Genomic DNA, 19,549 nt, shown 5'->3' on the forward strand with positions numbered 1-19,549 from the left:
GCGATTTCGACCTTGGCCCGAGAGAACCTATTCTATTATATTATATTCTGACTCCTCACACCAAGATAAAAAGTAGCTTATAACCGTTTTCGATAAATGGCCTATCTAACTTGCTGTTTTCATATGGTAAATCTTTAAAAAAGCGCCATCTGTTGCAATTTAGCGGAACTCCTGTGTATAAATGTTGTAAAATTTTGTAATATTTTAGCAAATCAATCAATATTTAATATGTAATATTGATTGATTTGCTAAAATTGTAGTTCTTTGACTTATCTACCCACAAGCAATGACTTCTATCTCATATATTTGGAATGATTTGCATACATTTACGGACCACAAAAGATCTCCTTGAAATAAAAAAATTGTATTAATGAAATCCCGACTAGATAAACTTGACTTCAATATAAATTGCGGCTTACTAACTAGACTAAAACTACACTTTTGCGGCTGCTGTGCCCGAAGCCTCGGATTCGATTCCCGGGTCGGGCCGAAATCGCTTTGTGGGTTTTCTAAAACTTTCACAAAGCAGCCCGTAGTCTGGATGCTGGTGATTGATTCACCCGTGCATCGGAGAGCACGTAAATGTCGGTCCTGCCGGCCTGATCTCTTTCCGGTCGTGTCGGATTGCCGTCCCATCGGGCTATGAGAGTGAAGGACTAGGGAGTGCACCTGTGTCTGCGCAAATGCTTGTGCACTATAATACGTCCTGTGCAGCTGGCTCCTTACCTATATGAGAACAGCCGCCGTGGCCGAAATCAACCGTGGACGCCATTATTATATTTTTTTTTATTATTAGACTAACTTCAATATGAACCATCCGAAGGATCGAACTTGAACGCCTTACCACAGAAACAAACATAACCACCTACAATGCAATAATGACAAATTAATTTAAATCATACCACGTTAGGGTGCGTCCACATCTGGCGAATGCGCCGCGAATGCGCAGCACGCGAGCCGATCGCGAGCTGTCCGCGAGCTGCGCGCGTGCAGTCACTGCAATAGTTCGGTGCGCCTCTTTAGCGCAACTTACGCAAGGCTCGTATAGAGCGCGCGAGCGGCGCGCGATCTGCGCGCAATCAGTTCTCGCCCTTACAGTTCCGTATATTGGCTCAGTACTATCGAAGATGGCAGACGTCGCGCGCCGCCTGCGCGCCGCTCGCGTGCGGCGCTTAGGTCGCGCGCGAGCTGCGCGCGTGCGGCGCAGAAGCGGCGCACGAACAAAAATGCACGCGCGCAGCTCGCGGACAGCTCGCGATCGGCTCGCGTGCTGCGCATTCGCGGCGCATTCGCCAGATGTGGACGCACCCTTACAAATCTGACAAAACGATTAATAAACATTTGACTGACGGCCAAAGACACAGATATACTACAGTTATCAGTCTAGCAGTCGGAATGTAGCGTTCAATCAGTTGATTTACTATTAGTTGGCACGCGAGTAACTAATACAGAGTTATTAGACGGTCTAATCATATGATCTTTGTACGGAGATGTGGCTCAAAGGATTTGAGATTGCAGTCATTTGTCTGAAAAATTATGGCGTCAATTTCAAAAAAGGACTTTCGATTTTAGAACTATTTCTATTTGTAACAGGCTAGTGGAATTAGTGGTAACCGTTGGGGTAAACGAGTTCTAGAGTGGAGACCACGCCTCGGCAAACGTAGTGTAGGACGTCCTCAGGCACGGTGGAGGGATGACTTGCGCAAGACGGCTGGCAGGAGCTGGATGCGAGAAGCCGAAAATCGATCTCAGTGGCGTGCACTTGGAGAGACCTATGTCCAGCAGTGGACTGCGATAGGCTGATGATGATGATGAAGTGGAAATTACTGAATTGTGGTGATGAGATGACAGTTCAATGCTTTTTGTTGTATTGTACTGGCTGTTTCCAGCAGTTTTTCCCGCATCCTTTGGGAACTTCTTCCTGGACCCGGACAGAATATAGTTTCCCAAAAGAAAAAGATTTTTTCAAATCGTTTCAGTAGTTCCACAGCCTTTATTAGAGCAAACCAAACCATAAGTTCGGATCTGTTCGGATGAGGCTATTTTATCTTCGTGAAAACCAGTTTAACAATTGAACCACAACAGTTTTAACCGCGAAAACATAACAGACGAACAAACAGTTACTTTAACATTTATAACGTTACTCAACTAATTTATTCCACAATTAACTGAGGGAGTGACAAATTAATTATGAATAAAATATGTGTGTGGTTCTTCGAAATTGATTAAAATTTCTTAACTGAATTCTCGTGGCTATATATATATGGGTTTAGCGTCAATTTCCTCCTATTAATCAAGTAGGTATGAAAGGTTAATTATTGTCCAGTTAATGGAACTAGTTCTCTCGATCAATCATATTGAGGCACTATGAGGTATTGGCAGCCGTTTTAGATCTCTTGAGTTATGCAATTCTGCGGGTATCAAGTAGACTAGCTAAAAAATGCTATAACGTATCAGCTTAATTGAAAGTCTGTTAAAACTTGATTGTTTACTATACCAAACTTCGTGCTGCATAGCCTGTTGTGTAGTAGTTTGAAAAAGGATGCATGCAAGCTGTCCAAGATCGTCTTGTGGCTTCTTAGGCCATAATAATAAGATCATAGGCCATCCTAAAAGACAATACAGCATTTTCACCATTATTTCTAATTTAACTTTATGAAATATTTTTGCGGATTTTACTAATGTGCATGCATGAAACATTTTTGTGTTTATTTTCATGTACTCACTCCATTTTTTTAAATTCAAATAACCTACGTAAGCTCTTTCCTCGAGTCTATTAGGTCTCATAGAGAAATACCGGTAAGAATTCCACATGCACTCTTTTCAATAGTTAACATTTTTATTTCTGCCACGCGAATATATGTAAGACATTTAAATAAAACTACTTTTACGGATTTTATTTCGGTTAAATTGATATTATTTAATCGCGACGTTTCGGATCCCATACAGCATCCATGGTCACGGGCAGACTAGGGTGTTGTTTATTACATTTTGTTGATAATTGCCTGTAAAAGATCCGAAACTTCGGGAGTAATGCGATAAAATCCTTGAAAGTTATTTTATTTGAACTCTTTTAACTAGCTAATTAAATAGTGCCACAGGGTATATCATGGTTTAAATCAATAAAACGAAATGAAATAATAAAATCTATTAGCATATAAACAAATTCACATAAAACTCTGCAATAACTTAATACAATTGAACTCGGACTATCGGAAGGAGGTGCCCTGCGTCACTTTGTCTAGATACACGGGCAGCGCACTGAAGCGCTTGCACGACGTCTTGCGTTTCCTCTTGTCTTCGGGGAGGAAGTTCCAGATGATCAGGTCTTCGTCAGCTGTTGCTGTTGCTGGAGAAAAAACTATAACGTATTTTAATGCACTCTGGCTTTATTATGGCTCTAAACATAACGGAGATTTGAAACATCGTGCAAATGGCGCCGTAGCAATATTTTTTGATGCCACGGGACACACAAGCGTATACTTAATATCTTGGAGGTTTACAAGCCGAGAATCATATATTATATTACCTGCCCGTAGTACACTGGATGGTTGGCGTTTAATGCCACTATTAGAACTATTTAGAATTCTATCTAGTTTGAAACAAAAAAATACCAGTACAACTTATCATTAAAATATTTTCAGCTGACAGAAGACTCCTAGATCCCTATTATAGAGAAGATTCCCTATATCATAGACATTACCAAGTTTAGTCCCGTCCGGGCTGAACACCATGGTCCGCACGCGGTCGAGTCCCATCCGGCCCTCGCCCCACTGGTCCACCACCGAGTCCGAGTCGCTCATCACTACCAGCTGAGAGCATGTCTTCGGGGTCGTTGACTCCCTGTCTGTTACATGAAAGTATTTATCAAGAGTGTTAAAAGGTAAATGAGGTAGGTAGTTGAGGTCTTGCATGCTGCTTGCAAAAAATATCTCATTATTGGTAATATTTTTATTAATAAAAGAAATTGCAGACATGGTAGGTGTGATTTTATCCGAAATCGAAATTGACTGCCACCGACCTTTCAAATGAATTTAATACATATTCCACTTATATAATACCCCATAATATGTAACATTTTGATATAATTTTGCTCAGATTTTTTCCAGCAACACTGAATCCTACCCAGACACTTTTCTTATTTGGTGTGTTTGAAACCTTAATCTCTACTTTCCTTATTTTTACCCCCGACGCAAAAACGACGGGGTGTTATAAGTTTGACGTGTCTGTGTGTGTGTGTGTGTGTATGTGGCATCGTAGCTCCCAAACGGATGATCCGATTGTAATGCGGTTTTTTTGTTTGAAAGGATTGTCATTCGGGAGTGTTCTTAGCTATGTTTGGTGGAAATCGTTCAGGTCTTCAAGGTCATCAGCTCGTTTGTTAGGTGTGATAGGAATGTTACACGCTCAGTTTACTTGCAAGCATATGTGGGATCTGAAATTTGAAATACTAATGTCTTCTGAAACCACTGAGCTGGTCTGCTGTTAGGACACGAAGGTAGGAGACGTAACCCTGAACTGCCGTTTAGTAAACCCATCGAGTTTTGGCTCGTTGAATTTGTCTTGACGAGTTCTCTTCATGTTCTTCTGATTGACGAGAACCTGATGCTGGAAATGGGATGTGGCGGATGAAACCCTGGAATGCCGGAATGAAACGGATAAACCGATTTATATTTTTGCTGAAAATCTAGAATGACCAAAGGTTAATCTTTGTTGTTTCTCAATCTGTGCAATTCTCCCAGAGCTGGTTTGTCATGAGGATTGTTAAATAGCTTCTTTTGGCCGAGATCGCATATAGCGACCCCATCTTAAAATAAAAGAAATTAAATGAAAGAAGGAAAAATTAAGGAGCTCCTTCAAAAAGCATGAAATAAAATTAAAAAAACCCCCGACCCAAAAAAAAGCACGCAATTATTATGACAAAAGGTTAAAAACGCTAAACCCTATAAAAAGCAAAAAATAACTTTTAACACTACGTAAGTACCAACTAAAGCATGTCAGACTAAACTAAATTTTGACGTGTCGGGGGACCGCTTTTTACCTTTAAAAATACTTACATAAATCAAATGATACCTACCTAATTATAACATTCGTATAAAAAAAAACACGTATCTAAACAAAATTGTATAAAAAGTTATAAGAAGTATATCGACTGCAAGCAAGCAATACCTCCTATCTGACTCCGGGTGGATTTTAAAGGGGAACAATAAAACTTAATAAAATCCTTATTCCGAGGAAGGTATAATGAGATACTGAAAATCCAAGTTTTCTTTTTCTAAGCATAGTATTGATTAATAAAGTTTTTTGTTTTTATTTTGAATCTAAAGGTAGTTTATGGTAGATACAAGTTTTTTGGTTTTTTGAAACAAAAATGTCAGATAGGAGGTATTGCTTGCTTGCAGTCGATATGTAATGTAGTAGTATATAATTACTTCTAACGTTAGGCTAATAAATTAGAGCGGTCCCCCGACACGACAAAATTTAGTTTAGTCTGACATGCTTTAGTTGGTACTTACGTACGTAGTGTTAAAAGTTATTTTTTGCTTTTTATAGGGTTTAGCGTTTTTAACCTTTTGTCATAATAATTGCGTGCTTTTTTTTGGGTCGGGGGTTTTTTTAAATTTATAATTTAATTTTTAATTTAAGAATCTTCAACTTGCCTACCATCGTAGTAAATTCACCATCTCACCTGTATTCCACAGGCTGAGCACCAGCTCGCCGGTCCTCTTGCTGAACAACATAGCATCCAGACTGTAGTGCTTCCTCTCCAGCGTCCTTTTGCGCAGCTTGCCAGTGGGCGCCTCCCACACCGCCACGCATGCGCTCGAGTCAGATGAGACCGCGCCGATGCCGAGCAGTGCACTGCGCCACGGGTGCCAGTTTAATGCCTGGTGGAAATGTGTATGTGATATGTCTTGTGATTTTAACAAGAATAGCAAGAAGATGTTTGTTATGTCATAGCTTTCTAAATGTTGGATGTTTAAAGGAATTATTAGATTCCTCTTGAAAACGGTGTCTCAGGAATAGGTACTTATCTCAAGCTCAATTGTTTTTGGGTTTGAACAGATCCGCGAGAGATATAAACAGTAGCTAAAAACCTGCTTGAATCTTCTGCCGATTTCAAAGAAGATAGAGAATTAGTGTATTAATCAAAGCATTTGAAATCACTAAGAAAATAATGTAATACATACATAGTCCAATATCATAACGACTGACTGTTCACTTGGCCGTACATCCAACGGCCTTTCTCAATCCGCCCCAGTTCATACATAAGCATTATATCAAAAATCTCACCTTAATGGTCCAATCGGACTTCAAGCTCAAGAAGGCCTGGAGTTCAGGCCAGGTGAAGACGAGGACATCGTCATCATTGACAGCAGTAGCGGTGACGTAGCGCGCGTCAGGAGACACGCGCACTATGAGGATCGCGCTGCTATGCACGTGGCGGTACGTGATCACCTTGGCTGAACGGGTGAACGTGGTTAACACGCCTTGGGAACACCCTCTGAGAAAAAAAAAAGATTAAAAGACATTTGTTCAAAGTAGACTGTTCAAATTTACAAAAGACAGCCCCCAAAACGCCTGCCTTTCACCACTTTCTATGTATTTTTGGTATGGTTCTCGCCAAACTTAATCACAAATCGCTACTTACTTCTTCGCATAGATACTTATGCGCATGTACGAGAAGATCGGACTAACCTAAAAATATACCTATCGTAACAAGAATATCTTCCTAAATCATCAAGACATTTGATGTAAGTCCTCTATTGTTATAAACTTTTTATTCTTTTCATCACACGTAAGGCAGGATGCAAGTGAGGAAAGATTTTCTTGTTAGTTCATACCTACGAACTCCGCCGTTGACGGTCCCAAGCCCGTATGTGAAAGGAGGAGGGTTGGCTGAGAGCCGACCAAACCAGCTGTAAAAGGTCAACGCCGAGTCTCGGGCGGCGGTTAACTAACCCGTATGATCTTCCCAGGAGGTGATAGGAAATGATCCCTCCAACCCGCTACTCCGTGGACTTGTCTACAGAATCGGGGACATTGACTTAACTGCCCGTGTCAAGAGGTTGAAAGCCTCAATAAAAATTCACCCCAATCCTACGGTGGGCACCGCGCCAATAGGATGAATGGCTGAGGGTCTCAGTCTTTAGCGCCAACCTTGGTGAACCTGGCGAACACCATTGTATATAGCCTTCTCACAGGAATGGCGTCACCCTGTGAGCGACAACCATTTCGTCCAAACTCGTGGGAACAATATGAGTAAACCTGAAAATAAAACACAAAAAACAACAACACAACAAATCTTTCATAAAGGATTATTTGAAACGAGACCAAGATCTTTTTCATTCAGCGGTTGCAATAGCAGTAATAATATGACAGAAGCACCTGTCTGTAAGGAAAACCATCAGAGTACACTGCAGGATAGACCAGACAACCAAGCTAAGAAAGCCGATCAAACATGCTCTCCACTAAAAGAGAATGCACAGAATAGCAACCAATGGCAACTAGACCGTTTACCTCCTGCAAAGAGAAAGAGACAGGAAAGTCCTACCGGGCAACAGTCAGCGAATAAAGGAATCAATCCTTTGGTTCCTACACAAAACAGATTTGATATTCTTAGTGATGAAAATAACGAAACTGAAAACAACAAAAAAGAATATGTCCCAAAACCAGAGCCGATCTTTATCACAGGAGTAATCGACATAATCCCGCTGAGAGACATCCTAAATAAGGCAGTAAACCCAGATAAATATCAAATGACTACACTTAGATCAGGGCATATCATCAAGCTTATCCCAAGCGACATCGAGACTTATAAAATAATAAGAGATTACCTTATTGAGAAAGAAATACACCACTACACATATAAATTAAAAAGTGAGAGAGCGTACCGAGTGGTTATCCGAGGCTTACATGCATCCGAAGATATATCACTTATTAAAGCAGAACTCCAGGACAATGGGCACGAAGTGAGACAAGTCGTGAACGTGCAACACCGCACAACAAAACAAAAACTCCCACTTTACTTTGTGGATATAGAACAGCGGCCTAACAACAAAGATATATTCAATATAAGACACATCGGTCAGGTTAAAGTTACAATTGAGGCACCATACAAGAAAAGAGAAGTTATACAATGTAAGAGATGCCAAAGATTTGGGCACAGCAAAAATCAATGTTTTCGTCCCTTCAGATGTGTCAAGTGCGGAAATGACCACCCAACAGCTACTTGCACAAAACTTCCTGAAACAGACGCTGTATGCGCAAATTGCCAAGGTAGTCACCCAGCTAGTTACAGAGGATGCAACAAATATAAAGAATATAAAGAGAGAATATTAAAAATTAAAGTAAAACCAGACTCCAACAAAGCAACTTTCGTTCACACCCACCAGCCAAAAGCTACCCCAGAAGAACCCCAACCCTCAGCTCAACCGAGAAGCTATTCCGACGCACTAAGACATAGAAAAGAATCCAAAAACCTGACCGACCAATCATTGTACACATTACAAGAAAAACAAATAAATGACAACTTGACGGACAATGGACCAAACATTACTAAAATGTTAGACATAATGTTCAATCGATTCCAAGAAATCATGAAAACCATGATGGACAGCATGATGGACCGGATGGTCCAACTAATCACAGGACTGGTCTCACAGAGGGCATAAACCTCCGTATACTCACATGGAATGCCAACGGGATAACTACTAGACGACAAGAACTTGAGCTTTTCATGGAAATGGAGAAAATTGACATAGCTTTGATTTCCGAAACAAGACTAACTCCGAGGTCATACATCACATTTAAAAACTACACAACCTATAGAACTGACCACCCTTCTGGAAATTCACACGGTGGGACTGCGGTTATAGTGAGAAAAAATATCAAGCATTATGCCTTAAACCCATACAAAACAGATAAAATTCAAGCAACTATGATCAAATTAAATTACAAAAATTCAGATACAACTATTGCTGCAGTTTACTGCCCACCAAGACACTCTATCAGTGCGGAAGAATTTAAAACATTTTTTGCGGAGCTAGGACCGACATTTATAAGTGGAGGAGATTGGAACTCCAAGCATACCTACTGGGGCTCCCGATTAATCAACCCGAAGGGTAGACAACTATACAAAGCCACAGTAGATATGAACCTTGATTGCATATCTCACGGTGAGCCTACATACTGGCCAAAGGATTTAAACAAAATACCTGATCTATTGGACTTTTATATAATAAAGAATATCAGCAGGAACTACACTAAAATAGAGAAATGTGAGGACCTATCGTCAGACCACTCCCCGGTTATTCTTAATCAAACAAAAGTTGCCATTCCCTCTGAGCCATCGACACGAATATACAATCAAAACACTGATTGGGACAAATACAAGGACATCATCTCTCAAAACCTAGAACTAAACATTAAATTGAAAACAACAGAGGATATTGAAAACAGTATTGAAAAATTCAACTACATAATTCATATGGCAGCCATCAAAACAACCCCTACAAAAAATACAAATCGCCCTCATAGAGAATATCCAAAGAAAGTAGTAATGAAAGCACTAGCGAGGAGAAAATTAAGGAAAGAGTGGCATAGGACTAGATATCCTTCGGATAAAACCAAATTAAATAGAGCCTCAGAGGAATTGAAGAAAATGATTAGCGACTATGAAAATCTCAGCTTTCAAAACTACTTAACTCGCCTGACTCCTAACAAAGACACTAATTATTCACTGTGGCGCGCGACTAAAAACCTCAAACGACCTGTAAACCACATCCCGCCAATCAAAAAAAGAGATAACACCTGGGCCAGATCAAATTATGAAAAAGCGACAGCTTTTGCTGTTCACCTCAAAGATGTCTTCACCCCTCTTGAGACTAGGAATGAAGAAAAGGATAAAGAAATTAGGGATTTCCTTCAATCACCCAACCAATTATGCCTACCACTAAGAGCAGCAACCCCTAAAGAAATTTCTAGAGAAATTATATCACTACCCACTGGAAAAGCGCCAGGGTATGATCAAATTGATTCGACCCTAATAAAGAACCTCCCGAAGAAGGGCATAATGTTTCTGGTGATGCTCTTTAATTCATGCCTAAGACTGAGCCATTTCCCATCCCAGTGGAAGATAGCACAGGTGGTAATGGTGCCTAAACCGGGCAAACCAGTAGAGGAAACCTTATCATACAGACCTATTAGTCTCCTCCCTCTCTTGGGTAAACTTTTTGAGCAAATAATACTCAACAGAATGTACGCCCACTTAGAAGAAATTCTCCCAGAACACCAATTTGGCTTTAGACAGAAACATGGTACTATAGAACAGGTGCACAGAATATCAAACACCATAAGCCAAACTATTGAAAACAAGCAGTTTTGTTCAGCAGTTTTCTTGGACATAAGTCAGGCCTTTGATAGGGTTTGGCACATGGGTCTTCTTTACAAAATAAAAAATCAGCTACCACACTCATTCTACTCCATTTTGGCAAGCTACTTAAATAAAAGGTGCTTTGAGGTAAAAGTTCAAAATGAAACATCAGAGCTATATGACATTAGCTCAGGAGTCCCACAGGGCAGTATTTTAGGCCCAGTTCTACACCTCATATTTACTGCTGATATACCAATAAAAGAAGATACTATGATAGCCACGTATGCAGATGATACTGCTATATTATCGGTGAACACCGAGGCTGCATCCGCATCAGCAACGCTACAAAGGCATCTCATAGAAATTGAAGAATGGCTAGGGTTATGGAGAATAAAGGCAAACAACAGTAAATCGGTCCATGTCACCTTCACTCTTAGAAAAGGCGATTGCCCACCAGTTACCCTTAACGGAGAGCAAATACCGCACTCTGACAACGTCAAGTATCTCGGTATGCACTTAGATAGGAGACTGACATGGAAAAGTCACATCTGGACTAAGCGGAAGCAACTGGATACAAAATTCCGAAGCTTGTATTGGTTGGTAGGCAAAAAATCCCAACTGTCTAATGAAAGCAAAATGCTAATCTACAAAGCAATCCTCAAGCCAGTATGGACGTACGGCATCGAACTATGGGGCACAGCATCCAGCAGCAATATTGATATCTTGGAAAGATTCCAAACCAAGAGCATTAGGTGCATGTATAACATACCTAAATGCATCAGCAATAAATATATTTTACGAGATCTAAATCTTAATACGGTGAAACAAGAAATCTCCATCAGAAGTTCCAAGTATCAGACCAAGTTATCGAAACATGTAAATGCCTCAGCTACTAAACTAACAGGCACTGGCAGCGTTCAGCACTCAAGACTGAGGAGAAACAGTGTTCTCTCCCTCAAAAACCGTTTTCCAACATTATAAAGAGTGAAGTCAATGGACCCCTCTTTAAATTAAAGACACACTCAGGCTGAGGTCAAAGAAAATAACAGCTAAATGTGGAAAAACAGATTGCTGTGCTAAGCAGGATTGAGGAAAAAAAAAAAAAAAAAAAAAAAAAAAAAAAAAAAAAAAAAAAGTTCATACGTAAAGCCAACCTGGAGTGGCCAACGAAATAGTTGCAATAATAGCTATGTTACCCCATCCCGACGTATTAACACACAAAACTAAAAAAAGCTAGTATTACATAACAAAAGAGTTGCCAGTAGGGCTCCAGTCCATGGCTGTGACGGAACAAGGCGGTCCCTCCTCTATGCTCTGGCAGTAGTTCACCCCGATGCACTTGCTTCGTACAGTGTTGTGAACTTCCACAGTCCTGCAATCTGTGCCCACCTGTGGACAATCGTATCAACCTGAGTAAATGGGACTTTGTCTCTCACTTGGAGAGGCCTATGTCCAGCAGTGGACTGCGATAGGCTGATGATGATGATGATGATGATGAAATGGGACTTTAAGTTGTCTCGTACTCATTTTAATGTTTTAAGGGTGTGTCTACAGGTTTTAGTTGTTTATTCTGATACTGCTAATATCTGAGTACCTAGTAAAATAATCCTAATATGATTTGCATTTGTTAAGGCAACGTTGGAACTGATTCATGGGAGCTGAGACTTTTACAATACCAAATTAAAGTTGTCAGAAAATGAACCAATTTAAATGAAAGCAGTCTGAAATCTAAACATAGATGTCGAACAATATTTCAAGAACCAAACACACGATTATCTCGCGTTTGGTTTAACCGATTTGGATGGTGGTTTGCAGTACTGTATTTGTCAGACTTAAGAGAACTTTAATTTGTATTAATCGTTTAAAAAGGTAAAAACGAAAATCTGTTTCCAAAATTATAACCAAAGAAATTATTTTTTTCTTTACAGTGCTTTTCGAAGTCAACCTTTTTTGTGAACGTTTTTTTTTATGTCAGTGATGTAAACTATGAAATATAGTACTAACAATGAGCAGTTTCCCCTGAGGGTCGAACTTGCAGCAGTGGATGTTGTAGTCAGTGTAACCCTGGCTGATGAGGCTCTGCGTGCGCCAGGACCACTTGTGGTAGTTCCTGCCCAGGGCTGCCACCAGAATGTTGTCGTTCGACCAGTCTAGTAGCTCGGGAACTAGGAGGAAATATGGTATAATTAGTACATGTTACATGTCAAATGATGATGATGATGGGACATGGTTCAGAATTGGAGACTTGAAGCAATTTTAGAAGAAGTTTGTTGAACTTAGGCTCATTTTTCTCTGACAACATAAATGACCTTTCTCGTAAATATAAATAAATCTTATTTTCAATCTATTGTAACACCTTTATAACATATGTTTTTAACAAATAAATTTATCTTTATCTTTATCTTTATCTTTATTGTATTCTAATTTTTAAATTAAACAACTGTTAAATTGAATAATGTGTGGGTTGAATATTGTTAATATGGTGGTGTAAGCATTCACTTTGACTATGAATTTTTACAGTGGCTTTAAGAAAACTGACAATATGTTTTCGGTGAACATGGTTTATAGGTAGTTTCAGCATCTCCCAAGACAAATCAGATAGACCAACGAAGATGAGATTTGGTTTTCACAATTCCACCTGTCTCTATATATACAGGTAAAATTCTGAACATTATATGATTAGGAATTTCCTCAGAATACAAGTTAAGAATAATAAAATACAAAAAGCACATACAAGCAGCATAGCTATAAGTAGGCAGATCCAGGATGCTGTCAGCAGAAGACAGGTAGCTCCTCTTCCTCGGGACACACGGCCACAGCCGGCCCGAGTTCTCCTCACCCAGGGGCATTTCTGGTCTCGTCGGCTCCAGGCCAAACGCTTCGTCTAAGTAACTCGCGTATTTCTTCTGTTGCATGTATTTTGTATACTGCGGGGTGATAGTAGAAGATTTTGAAATTATTTTTTTGAAGGGGAAAATTTAAAATGCTGTTTTAATAGGATTTGTGAAGGGAGAGGAATAAAAGGAATTTCTAGTGTCATTATTAGCTGCGAATCGATGCAGTCGTGCTGCTGACGCGTATATTTGTTTATTACAAATTAGAATTTAGCGCGGCGCAAGCCGTTGCTATTCGGTTTTTAATCGCTATGAGTGAACAACTCGTGGCGAATGAGCTGCTGGCGTTCCTGCAGCAGAAGCTGGACGTGATGGACGAGGTGTCCGCTGTCCAGATCTGCGCGTCGAACTTCAGCGAGGATGACGTCGCTGCTGCAAAGCAGCTGCTGTACCGGTTGCTCAACAAGAGCGACCAGATGGTGTCCCGCCGGCGTGACGGGACAAAGAAGAGCATTCAGGACATCATCACGCTGCTAAAGGAGACCGATCCAGACGACGTGCCGACGTTTGTGGCCAAGGATCTGAATAAGCTTCCGCCCGTCACCTTCGACCACGTCGACGTTACGAGCCTGCTGAAAGACATCGTCTTTCTAAAGGCAAGTCTTGCGGATGTACAGAAGAAGTTAGATGCATCCCAAATTACAGTCGCCGATTTGCGCAGCGAACTTAACGAGTTGCGTAAGTCGGTGACTGTAACTGGGTCACCTGTGGGTGCATCGAACGTAAACATGCGGCGCGGAGCGTGCCTCGATGTATCGGGTGCAAGTTTCGCGTCAGCAGTTTTGTCGCCATCGCCGCTGTCACCGCCGAATGCTGAGTCGGCACAGTGCGCGCCTCGTGCGCCCCGCTGCCCCGCTCCCGTCCCTGCGGCTCCTCCGCTCGCCGCCGCGACACCGCTCGATCAGCTGCTCGTTTCTGCAGCGTCGACGGAACATCAAAATGTACGTCGAGACTACGCTAGCGTCGCCGGTAGCAAAAGTGATGCTACGAAGAAGCCCGTGCCCGTAAAGGGACAGAATCGGGCTGACGAAGAGGGGTTCGTTACGGTGCAAAGGAGGAAGCGCCGTCAGCGAACCAACAAGAATCGTTGCGGCACGGCTCCTATTGAGCCAAACATCAAAATTCGTGCCGCCAAGCCGAACACCCCGGTGTACATCTCTCGCCTACACCACACCACTAAGGCGGAGGACATCGTGGAGTACGTGCGTCAGAAGCTGAAGTACGCCCCGAGAGTGCAGCTGCTGGAGTCGCGCCATAACGCCAATTTCAAGGCGTTCGTGGTGCGAGTGCCGACGTGTTTCCTGCACCTCGTGTTGGACGAAAACTTCTGGCCACAGGACGTGGTGTTCCGTCGCTTCCGCGGACAAGTGCCACAGGACCGCACAGTGACATAGTGCATAAGTGAAGTGCTACTAACATAGTTTTAAGTTTTTATTTACTAACAATTTTGTATAACATATGTATGCTAGTTTTAAGGTATTTATCTATGGGCCTTTGATGCCTGAGAATAAAGATGATTTGAATTTTAATCATATAATAATAATAATTAAATTATGAACCACCTATATTGCACAATTTTTTTATTGTTATTCTGTTGCGTAGTTTTGTGGGTTTCCAATCAAAGAAATTATTATTTTTTATTATCTCGCATAATTTTTAGAAGAGTAGTTTATGTTCCAAAGACATACTTACATTGCAGAAACAAGAAGGTGATTAATGAATTTAGCAAAGGCGAATATGACACAGTTACGAATACATTATAAAGTATAAAACAGTAAGGTGTTAATTGTTTCCGTTCTATTAGCTCGACAGGGGACTAAAAAGATTTCTGCATAGAATTTGCGTGTTTATAGTTATAGATATATACAAATATGTCTGTATGTCAAGATATTATAAAAGAAAACCTAAGTTTTCCTATTTCCTCAAATTCGACAAATGTCAACCAGAGTTTCGTTTTTTTTTTAGTTCAACTTTTGACATCGTATCATCTCTTCGCCAACATATTTATATCAATCGATTATATTATTTGCAGGAAACTTAGGGGTATCACTAAAATTAGCAAGTGTCTATCAGTATCACAAAGGACACATGTATTTACATAAAAAAAAATGCACAGTAAGCATCAGAGATCTTTACGACATACACAAAAACAAACGCAAGAATCGCATTGCAATTAAAAAATACATAATAGGTCACCACCATCTTTAGACACACTGCAACAAAACCGCAAAATATTTGGTCATAAATTATCCCAAAAATTTTGGGCAACCCAGGACTCACCCACACGTCATCAGGCACCTTCTCCCTGGCACCCCATCGCATCTTCCTGCTGAGCTCAGGAAACTGCTCCCTCGGTGCTATGAACCGATCCACCCGGGGTCGCTGCCCATTCAACTGTAAAGCCAGGCCTTTTTACTCCTCACGAGAGCGCTACTGCGAAACATAACTAGTTTTCTAGTAACATTAGTCCAAATACTCAGAAGTGTAAAACATACATGGAATGGATAATAACGTTTCTTCGGACGGTTGCCCGTTTTCTGGGAATGTTCAGTGGCTCCGAGCTTCTCAGAAAATGGCCAGTCGACTGCGGAGTTGTTAGCGGGTACGCTATTCCATTATTATTTATCAATTTTTATGTTTTGTTTTGTTTTGTAAACGATTGGTAAGTACGAAACTGTGGGTGTTAGTGGGTTCTGGATGTATTTTTTTAAATTTTATTTTTTGGGTAAAAGTCGTTTTTATATGAATATTCAGTATATTTAGGTATAACATTTATAGAAGGCTCAATCCACTTTGAAACAAAATATTCCAAACAAAATTACTAATGCATTAATTAATTCAGTATCGACGAGGTTTGTAAAAAATACTAAAATCGTCAAACTTTGTCTAAACAATCTTTACGATAACAATGTTTGAACTACCATAGGGAAATAACAATTGTTTATGATAAATGTAATAAGGTACACAATCCATTATCATCGAAAACAGAGTTACTATATTAAAACATAATTGCAAGCCAATTTAACAGTAGTCTGATACTCCCCGAAATATAATGAGTATAAGTAAAAACTTTAATTGGATTTAACCAAGTTTTGGGCTATTTCATTTCTCATATAATCTAAACTAAGCTGAGCACAGTTTACTGTGTGATTAATTAAAAAAAATACAAAACAACCTTCAAGAAAATATTCTTCAAACCAAAAGTTCATCCAGAGATTAGCTTACGAAGAAATTTTGATGATTTGATGGGCAGTTTTAAAAACACACGTTTCAAGAAATAAATATCTATTCTATTCTAAAACAATAAAATATATTCTGTTACCAGACCGTTACCAGACGGGAAAAATCAAAATATAATATACAAACACTTATATAAAAGTCAACCGAAAATAATGATATAGGTTTTGAATTTGCTGAAAATTAGCTTACATCAGCCAGATTTCAGCCAAAACTTTAGTTTGCACTTGGACACTAGCTTTACACTTTTTTACGCCACTATTAAGATGAATTTGATGAATGAAGTTGTACCAGAAAAAAATAAGATTGTCAGGACAAAATAATATCTTTATTTAGTCACGATTTTAAGTTTTAGTTTAGCCTCATCATGTCCAAAAAATAATAATATTTGAAAGGAATGTTTATGATAAATGTACCAACAATTAATAAATATTAAATATGTTACTCATAACATTGCAATATTTAAAATTTTGTAATATTTGTAAAAGTTACTGAGTACTACACTATACTATGAATGCCCGCGACGTAAGTCGAGGCAACCCTTGCGCGCTAACCCAAGGGATTACACATTTACCCAGCAGGGATCTCTGAGGTCATTTAAATCAATAGTTTTTCATACAATTATTATTTATGGCAGTCACTTTGCCGCATTCGTACATAATAGACAGTAATTACTTTCTTATAATATCATTTATGTCCAACAAGGTTTTATGAAGAAAATCTTTTTCATATTTATACCGCGTGACGTAATAAAAACAATAAATGGTCTGAAAAAATAAAAATATGCTTCATCAAAGTATGGTTAGGAACTAATTGAAGCATAGACAAGAAAAGGTAGGTTTATTTATGAAATAAAAAATGTTTGTTAGCTAATCTGAGTGGTTAGACATGTGAACAGAATTTTAAGTTATTTATGACTACAAAAAAGGTGTTTGTAATGAGTGGAAAACAATGAGAATTTAAAGTATAATGTAGCTAGTAATATGTAAGAGTTACACTGTTTCTCACATTAAATAATTCTGATGAAATGAATAGTCAAAAAGTGTTCGCCCCTAAGATGACCCATTGACCAAAATTTCTGGTGTAAATAAAGATGCTTGGTGATAAATTAATAATACTTTGTAGAACAACTCACAGTTATGAAATCATACTAAGTTCATCTTAGGAAAATCAAGAAGTATGATGAAATAGATTGATAAAAAAAAAACAACTTTGGGAACAACGTAACATGACCCTAAAATACGTCACTCAAAGTGTCTTGAACTGTGTAAAAACTAAACCTGAATTGATTACGCTTAAGTTTTGTTATTTACATTACCCATCCATATCATATGTATATTTAGGGAACGAAACGAAAAGCACATTAAAATTTCACACAACAACAACAAGCCATTCACGCATATACAACCAATACTAAATATTAAAAAACTTCAATTTACTTACAGTTTTTTTGCCAAACGTAGACCTATTCATGATAATTAACACAATAACTTAAATCTTAATTTCTTTGTTTTAAAACAAAATCACTGTTTGACATACATTTGTGACGTTTAAATAGTTATTTTGTAACGTAACTGCCATAATCGCAAGAATGTTTTTTTAATGTACCCACATTATTTTTTTTTTTATAAGATAATTGTTGTAGCTATGGAAATAATGTATTCAGCCTGTATGAAATGCGAAGTAGTAAAGTTATTGGTTTTTTTCTAGGACTATAATAAGAATTAGGTGTATTTTAGTTCCTATTTTTTTATAATTTTATAATAAAAAATAATAAATCTATTATAAAATCATGACTACTTTTTGTTTTGTTCCGTAGTTAGTGGGTAGTTAAGATTGGATTTTTTTCCTCCAACCTCCTTCGCTATAACAAAATAATACTGGCCAATGGATGAGGTTTACACAAATCTGAAGTTTTTAAAATGAGACAAAATAAGTCCACAATAGTTAAGGATAACTTAATTTTAACCTGGCAAACAGAATTGGAATTTATTGGAATTCAATTGTCTAATAATGGAACTTATGATTTTTATTCTTAGCTTCTGCCTAGGCTGTATCAACGGACTTGCACGTTTCCTAAATATGATCGTTATTGCGATATTTAAGCTCCCCTTGTATTATTGTATTACAATAATGTTTAATATAAAAACTCAAAATAAATAAATTTCTCCAATAAGGCAATTTTCATAGCTAAGAAAGATGTTATAACTGCGAAAGATGTTTATGATTTCCGAAACTTTCTCACGGTCATAACATTCGCAGATATTTGAATTCTGACTCACACTGGTAGCATAAAGCCACATTAATAAATATAGACATTTATTAAACTATAAACTACGGCGTTTAAGGTGCCACACGCCTATTTTATGAAACTGTTCGACATAAATTGTTATGCGACCGCCTTATTTGGTGAACGTCAGCAAATTTTCGACTTAAGTACATTGATATAAAGTTTAATTTTGTCTGATGATATAAAAACATGTGTTTGATAGTGGTAGTGTTATTCGTGTGAAGTTCACTGTGATCTTGACGGTTAATAAAATGTTTTTTTTTCTCCATAACTGTACAGCTTTATTTGCTCGTCTGACGTCAATCTTGTTTCGTTAGTACATTTTGACTATCGTGAAGCCTTTGGGCCTACAAGAGAAGTATTATCCGCACGAATTATGCTAAGAACTCTTGAGGAAACAACTGTAACGAGTTATATAATAAGCACCTGAAATGAGGACTATTATAAAGTGCCCTTTTTATTTTTCTGGCAAAATCTTCAAATTACTCCTCCCGCTGTGAGTGCAGCGTGAGTAGGGCTGCCATCTCGAATTTCGCCAAACCCGGACATTTGGCGTAAATTTTTTCCCGAACGAGTACGATTTTTTTTAAACAAAATAATACCTAATTTGTAATCCATTTACTATTAACATAAATTCAATGAGGTGCTTCTTTACATGAAAAGTGTCCGAGTTTTCCCCGGGCACTTCTTGAAACCCCGCCCGGACGGCCCCCGGACGGTCTCCAAACGAGGACAAATCCGGGGAAACCCGGA

The 19,549-nt window shown here is 38.9% G+C and overlaps 1 protein-coding gene across 1 annotated transcript in view; it reads right to left on the reverse strand.

Annotated features, from left to right (window-relative positions):
• Positions 1-3,133: 3,133 nt before the first annotated feature.
• The window catches only part of LOC124633117 (protein cortex-like), a 60,743-nt gene continuing 44,327 nt past the window's right edge, over positions 3,134-19,549 (reverse strand). Inside the window, exons 2-9 of the mRNA XM_047168215.1 lie at positions 15,550-15,677; positions 13,110-13,302; positions 12,380-12,540; positions 11,619-11,764; positions 6,295-6,505; positions 5,690-5,888; positions 3,704-3,847; positions 3,134-3,349 (exon numbers count right to left, since the gene is read on the reverse strand). Coding sequence (XP_047024171.1) covers positions 3,210-3,349; positions 3,704-3,847; positions 5,690-5,888; positions 6,295-6,505; positions 11,619-11,764; positions 12,380-12,540; positions 13,110-13,302; positions 15,550-15,677 — 1,322 coding nt within the window. The 3' untranslated portion in view covers positions 3,134-3,209. The remainder of the gene's footprint in view (positions 3,350-3,703; positions 3,848-5,689; positions 5,889-6,294; positions 6,506-11,618; positions 11,765-12,379; positions 12,541-13,109; positions 13,303-15,549; positions 15,678-19,549) is intronic.

Source organism: Helicoverpa zea, chromosome 9 (genome assembly GCF_022581195.2).
Source record: "Helicoverpa zea isolate HzStark_Cry1AcR chromosome 9, ilHelZeax1.1, whole genome shotgun sequence".
NCBI lineage: Eukaryota > Metazoa > Arthropoda > Insecta > Lepidoptera > Noctuidae > Helicoverpa > Helicoverpa zea.